The 7,500-nt window shown below is 42.0% G+C and overlaps 1 protein-coding gene across 1 annotated transcript in view; it reads right to left on the bottom strand.

Annotated features, from left to right (window-relative positions):
• Positions 1-2,128: 2,128 nt before the first annotated feature.
• scml4 (Scm polycomb group protein like 4) overlaps positions 2,129-7,500 on the bottom strand; it is a 28,853-nt gene continuing 23,481 nt past the window's right edge. The window contains exons 6-8 of the mRNA XM_063222848.1: positions 5,836-6,048; positions 4,563-4,708; positions 2,129-3,996 (exon numbers count right to left, since the gene is read on the bottom strand). Coding sequence (XP_063078918.1) covers positions 3,871-3,996; positions 4,563-4,708; positions 5,836-6,048 — 485 coding nt within the window. The 3' untranslated portion in view covers positions 2,129-3,870. The remainder of the gene's footprint in view (positions 3,997-4,562; positions 4,709-5,835; positions 6,049-7,500) is intronic.

Raw genomic sequence — 7,500 nt, 5'->3', positions numbered from 1 at the left:
CTAATTGAACTCAACAAATAATAAAAAAACACACAATCATACATATATATTTATGCATACAGTACATATATATATATAAAAGATCAATGATGTCCATATTCTTTCGAAACAATTTGTTTTAGCACCAACATGAATGGTCTGTGTTTGTAGATTAGCAAGCCAAGTCGTGCTTCTCTGAAAAGGTTGGCATTTACACGTTTTTTCCTCTTCATATATAAAAAGCAGTTTTTTAATATTTTATTTATGTACAAATATCAGCACAAACAAAATGTTACAAACGAAAAAAGACAAATAAGTGCAAAGGCATACAGAAGTGCACATCAAGCAATGGTATCGCTAAGGGTATGTCATCAGAGATATAGCCAAAATGTCCTGTGTACAGCAAGCTGCTTTCAGAAAATGAGAAAAGTCTATCCCTTAAACAAAAAGTTTGAAATGAGCATTGGATCATTTTTGATGCCTAGGATCTGCTGTGTCATAAAGTGAAGCATGAAAAGTCAGTCATAAGGGACATTGCAGAAGCAGCCGAAAGCACCATATGCTGTGTGAGTGTGTGTCTGTCAGTGTGCGTCAGTGTGGGCGTGTGTCAGTGGGTGTGGTGTATGTGTGTGTGTGTGTGTGTGTGTGTGTGTGTGTGTGTGTGTGTGTGTGTGTGTGTGTGTGTGTGTGTGTGTGTGTGTGTGTGTGTGTGTGTGTGTGTGGAGGACTACATTATATAGACTTTAGACCAGCTAGGACCACTGTAGTACCTCAAGTTTGATATTTCTCCACAGCACTCTACTTTTTTTTGGTTTCCAATACACTGTGACAGGTTGAAGACCTAAGGTCAGGCTGAAGCCCCCATGGTTTTTCCGATTCATGTTAAGTATCCACCCAAAGATATAGAACACTAGATGCCGCATTAGCCACCCCTTTGCATCGGAGGGAAAAGTCAGTCAGCTTGTCTGAGGAAGGTCAGTTGACCGAAAATTTGGCCATTAAATGAACAAAAGGATTTTAGTGTGCAGACATTTTTCTTACACAGTTTTCATTTATGTTGGGCACCTTTGAATTATGAGTGTGGTAATTAATTTAAATGCAAAACTTGAACGTGCAGCATCTAGCATTCTATATCTGTGGTATTCAATCACCAGAGCACAAAAGAGCACACGTGTAGAGATAGTACTAGCCAGGGGTGCGTCTATCACAATTAATTTCTTATTTTTATCCATGTCATGTTTACATGTTAACGGATAACAAATATCCACATTTAAAAATATATGTGTAACCAGCACCTAAAAATAAAGGGAACAGGTCTGGTCCATACTGCTGGATCCATACATACCTAGGCATTGTTTCCAAAGCTTTTTTTCCTCAATATTTGGCGTTAATGCTTTCAAAGTGAAGACCACATGTAGTCAACTTCATCATGAACATGCTGTATGGCCTGCCTCACTTCCACCAGCGTGAAAGTTCGTTTTTAGTCGGCTGCTATTGGTGGCAAAATTTAAACAGACAAACAAACAAAAACAAATAAAAACAATAACAAGGAAGTATGGGCAGGCCCAGGCCACTGACGCACTACTCGTTAAGTGCAATATCCACCTTTTCATCCATGGTTACAACGGCAGCTCTTTGGGTGGAAGTTGCTACTGCTAAATCATTCAGAAAGGCTATCGGCAGCCTTACAGGAACTTGCAGACTGAAAATCCTATGATAGCACGAGAAACATTGAAATGGGTTGGTTCCAACTATTATATTCAAAATGGCTTAACTTTTCACATTATTCGTTCCCACCCAGGTCAAATCACCAGTTGGACCCAGACTTACATAAATACTAGGTTGGCAGTGTGAAAACGCCTATAGTTGTTCAATGGCAACAAATTAAAATACTTCTTAAATCCCCACCAAACCAGACTATGGAGTGAACAGTGTGATTCAGAAAGCCGTTTTAACCTCAAAGCAATGCGGTTCAATTCCAACTCTAGGTAATTTCCTGATTCTTTCCAACATTTCTCCCACTCATTTCCTGCTACAATCTTTGACGGGCATGTGAGAATAAAAGCGTGAACACCCAAAAAGGCTCTAAAAAACAGTGTGTGTGTGTGTGTGTGTGTGTGTGGGGGGTGGGGGTGGACTTAGAATTGTGTGCTGTTACAAATGACAGTAGTAGATGATGTGAGGAGGCTGACCTACTTAATTCAACGTAATGGGAACTCTAGCGGTGGATGAGGAACTTGACAACTTCAGACATAGCCAAAGCAGAAATGTAAACTATACCATCTCACCACTATGCTCATAAAATAGTGCAGTATTTACAATGTATGTGTGGGTGTGGGTGTGTCTGTGTCTGAATGTCTGTTTCTAATAGATTGGATTATATTTTCTTCAACATTGTCTTTCTGTGGAAGCATTGATGTTATAAACAGTAACAGGTGAGTTGAGGGCAGGCCAACTAAAACTAAATTGGGTACCTATTTGAGAGAGCAAGGCCTTGGTTACACATATGCAGACAATCATTAACAAAAAAAATCTGTTTACATACAAACACGTGGATTACATGAAGCACCGTTGTAACTGATGTATTTTTGAAATCTCCACTTATAAATAAATATCCCTTATAGGAAGCTTAAACGTAATTTATTTAAAAACAAAAGGCCCAAATGGAAAGCCAGGCCAAGCCCTCCTAGTGACGCAACAACTTCAGCATACGAGATTTGAAAGTCGATGCTAATCAGGGCCAGGCAACCAAATGGATGCATTTACAAAAATGTCCACATACATGTAAACCGAACCCAGCTCTCAACAATGTTGTTTGAACTCCTGTTGTCAATTGCCAGCTTTCAGTCCTCTATTTTCAATGCTTATAGTCAGTAAAAGAAAATGAATTGGACATGATTTGAAACTAAATCAGCAGCATTTGCTTCTTTCCTTTACTACCGCACATTCCCAATTATTCACATGGACAGTACTAACATACACCTGCCAGCCCGGCCCCCGGCAACATCAGGCCTGCAGGAGTAAAACTTCATTTTGCAAACGCATGAGATGTGTAAGAAACACATTGTTGATTAATGCTATGCTTACTGGCCACTACCTACACATTGTAGTGTACAACTATACAGTATAGTTAGTGCGGTGTGTGTGTGTGTGTGTACACCTGTCTGGTTACACCAGTATATTAAGTGTGTGTGTGTGTGGGTTTGTGTGTGTGTACACCAGTCATAGGGTAGGGGTGGTGTTGTAGTACCTAAAGCCAGCCACTGGGTGGCAGTAGAGCATGACAGGAAAGTTAAAGCAAAGAGAAAGGTGCTTACGAGCAAAGTCATGGCATTGCTTTCAGTCCCCCCCGCACACACACACGCCCCCGCACACACACACACACACACACACACACACACACACACACACACACACACACACACACACACACACACACACACACACACACGCGCACGCGCACAGACACCTCTTGCTACACAAATAAAGCTGCCTGTTCAATGAGAGACAGTCGGGTGTTGTGTGGCATAAGTGAGCGAATCTCACACACTCCCACACGCCACCTTAAGAAAGAAAGATGGAGTTGGGTGTAGGACAGTAGCTGTAAAACACAACAAAGATTACAAATATAAAGAGGTCTTCACAGACACAAAACACTCACATTATTCAAGTGACCACCATTTAAGTATGACAAAAAATATATAAGAAAGTAAAACAAATGGAAAAAAAACTTTTTTCAACAACTGGATATGCAAAATTCCAAAGGTCCATTTCAGTTCAGGCTGTGTGTGTGTGCGTGTGTGTGTGTGTGTGTGTGTGTGTGTGTGTGTGTGTGTGTGTGTGTGTGTGTGTGTGTGTGTGTGTGTGTGTGTGTGTGTGTTGTGTAAAGGGTCAGAATTTGCTCTGCTTGAGCTTGTCGATATGGTAACAGAGCTTGAGGGCGGGGCCCAGCTTCAGGCCCAGGTACTTCATTATCATATCGCTCTTCAGTAGCAGCAGAGCATCGCCATCGATCTCCTGCAGAGGGCGCCAGAGAGAGAGAGCGAGGGAAAGAGAGAGAGACATTTGACGTTTTCGTAAAATCCATTTATTGATCCAAACATCCATAAATGCATGCATGTTGTGTCCGTATATAAGTGTGTGTGTGTGTGTGTGTGTGTGTGTGTGTGTGTGTGTGTGTGTGTGTGTGTGTGTGTGTGTGTGTGTGTGTGTGTGTGTGTGTGTGTGTGTGTGCAAACAAATACAAATTGCAAATCGAGATTTCTTAATCCAAATATAGTATTCCAAATAAATATGCTTGTTTGAATCATAACAATTCAACGCCTAAGTATGTATGTTCTGTATGCATTTTCCAGGTCATATTCCTGTTCATGTTCAATGTAATGTTATACTGTGTGTGTGTGTGTATGTGTGTGTGTGTGTGTGTCTGTGTGTGTACGTACATGTCTGTGAGCGGCTGAGCATGCATATGTGTGTGTGTGTGTGTGTGTGTGTGTGTGTGTGTGTGTGTGTGTGTGTGTGTGTGTATGTGTGTGTGTGTGTGTGTGTGTGTGTGTGTGTGCAGCAATGTGTGTGCCACTCACGTGCTTCCTGAAGACCTCCGCGTGTGGCCCCAGGGCCTGTGGGTCTGCGTCCTTGATGAACCACACCACCTCCTCCACCGACCAGCTGGAGGGGTCCTTGGTCGGGGGCGGCCGCGCCTCAGAGGCCTCGGGTCCTGGGCTGTAGGCTGGAGGGAGGCAGGCAGGGTACAAATTAAAGCTGCATACGTTACTCGCTTCTCGCTCACTTGCCTACTCACCACTCACTCATGGAACCTTCGCTAAACATTCCCGTAGGTTCCAAACTCTGCATTCCAATTGGTTACTTGCCTCGCTCGAAATTAAAATATTTTTTTGCTTGGAATCCGCCCACATCCCATCACTTGTACTGTCCTCACCTCCTTGCCTCACTGGAACACTTAGACCTTCTATTGATTTCACTCGCTGACTAACTAGTAGCAATATAACGTATAACTTAAGGCCGGGGTCATGCTTGATGCAGGATACACGTGCAGGTGCACTTTTTAGGCACTTCCGTGCGCATGCAGTTCCATGTTGAGGTCGCAGTAGAGAGATGGAATACATACTGTACAACTGGATTCCAAAGAAGTCATCATAGTCAACTGTTAAAGCCTTATGAAATTACTGTTTTGAGAGAAATACATGTATGTGCTCGTTTAGAATTCCACTCAAGAAAAAATCTCAAAAAAGTTGGGACAGGGCCGATACAATGATGTAATACAAAAAAGGGAGGGGAAAAAATCCTTGATCCAGACACTTCAGGTTGATTTAAAAAGTCCAAAACAATCTTTTGGACTTTTTAAATCAACTGAAGTGCCTGAATCAAGGATTTTTTCCCTCCCTTTTTTGTTGAACTTTGCACCCCCCAAGAGCACCAGTTGTTTTTGAGGATACCAGCAGCACTCTACCTACTTGTCCTCTTACAATGATGTAATAGTTGGATAACGATAAAAACAACACAACAAAGACTACCGGTATTTGAAAATAAACTATATTGAGTGCCAACATGAATGCGCAAATAAAAGACCATTGCAGGGGTCCGTTTCTCGATTCTTGACATTGCTAACCGTCTTAAGACCGTCTAACCGTTCCCTTGGATTTAGTGGTGAACGTCACTGTCGAGAGAGAGTTGAGTCGCTCTTACGAAGGACTTTGCTAACGACGATAGCAAAGACGCTTTTGAGAAACGGACCCCTGATCGGCTATGTCATGCAGGAAAAAACAAACAAACAAACAAATAAAAAAAAACAAAAAAAACCTACAGAATCAATCACTTCTTGCTTCCTGGACTCACCACTTATTTTTCCTTCCTGGAACGCGTTGGGGCTGGACGCCTGTCGACACACTGCGCCCGGGTAGGCTGGCCCAGAGCGAAAGGTGTAGGTAGGCTTGGGCGGAGGGTACGGTGATGTCATGGCCCCGAAGGCGGAGTCACTGGGGTCCACCGAGTACCTCTTGCTGGAGTCCACACCATCGCCATGGTAATCCTCACACATAGGAGAGTCCGCTTTGGGAAAGCAATGACAAACACACAAAAGAACAATTCAAAGCAAATTTGACAAATGTTATGTATTGATCATTTCATCACCTACTGGATCCACAGGGGGACAATATATTATTCTTGATATTGTCAATGTTATTGCTGACTTTTTCTATCTTCATGAGTAGGCCTACCATATGTATGTATGTATGTAGGCCTATGTATGTACATATGTATGTAGGCCTATGTATGTACATATGTACAGTTGAGGACGATATTATTAGCCCCCCTCCTGAAATTAGACATTTCTCTTGATTTCTCACTAAAAATTAACATTATTCACCATTTCTGTTATTCTGGAAACAAATACACTGATGGAGATAATGTTCAATGAGTTGAATTTGAATTTTTCTATTGTTATGATGAGTTGAAACAAAAAATGGCAAAAATGACAAGGACAAAATTATTAGCCCCCTGATCATTAATAGTCAATATGGCGGCATTTATGAACCAAAACTGACAACAGGCTCTGATAAGTTGCTACCAAGGTTGGCTCGTGCCCCACTAGGGATTTTGGCCCATTTCTTCACTGCAAAGTGTTCTAGCTGTTCCAAATCGCATGGATGCTGAGCATAGACATTAACCACAGACTCTCAGTGGGATTGAGGACTGGACTATGAGCGGGTGATTCCAGTATCATGGTTTTAGTGTCCTTGAAGAACCTCTGAACTAATCTAAATGTATGCTTTGGGTTACAATGTTGTTGGAAGACCAAGCAATCCAGATTCAGACCCAGACTCCCTGTGTCTGAGGCTGAATAACAGACTAAACTTGATGCCCCCACCACTATGTGTAACTGTGGAAACTGCTTAGCCTCATTAGACCAAAGAAGCATTGGACACCTGCCTAGATGATTGTTATTGACCTGGCCTCACCTGGAGGTTTTTTCCCCCCCAAGAAAGACAGTTGTTAGGGCTTGTCATCATATTGGGCTTTGGGGCCATCATCACAGAAGAACCCCTTTACTAAAGGCAGTGCATATCAGAGTGTTATTGAGCTTTGCCTGTGAACATTTGAAAGTCAAAAATGAGTTTTGAACGTCTCTGCTTTCATCTGATGATATTCAATTGCACCTGCTTTGATGCATGAATTCTGCTTCTGTCAGGTGAAGAAAGGGATAGGCCTTAGATTGTTATAAGATGGTTTCCACAATTAAACATGGTGGTGGATGCATCATTCTGTGGCAGCCTCAGCCACAGGAAACCTTGTTTGGGTGTACGGCACCATAAAAACTGAAAATTATGATAGAATGTGGAAAGTGACCTTGCAAAAATATGCTCATAGAGGGAGTTAAGATCTTCACCGGATCTTTCAATAAGATAATAACCCAAAACTTGCATCCAAAATAGTTCAAATGTTCTTCAAGGATACTAAAACCATGGTCATGGAGTGGTTCGGACCTCAATCCTTTAGATAGTA

The sequence above is a fragment of the Engraulis encrasicolus genome, chromosome 18, assembly GCF_034702125.1.
Source record: "Engraulis encrasicolus isolate BLACKSEA-1 chromosome 18, IST_EnEncr_1.0, whole genome shotgun sequence".
In the NCBI taxonomy this organism is placed as follows: Eukaryota; Metazoa; Chordata; class Actinopteri; order Clupeiformes; family Engraulidae; genus Engraulis; species Engraulis encrasicolus.
This window is presented reverse-complemented; position numbering and strand designations above follow the sequence as displayed.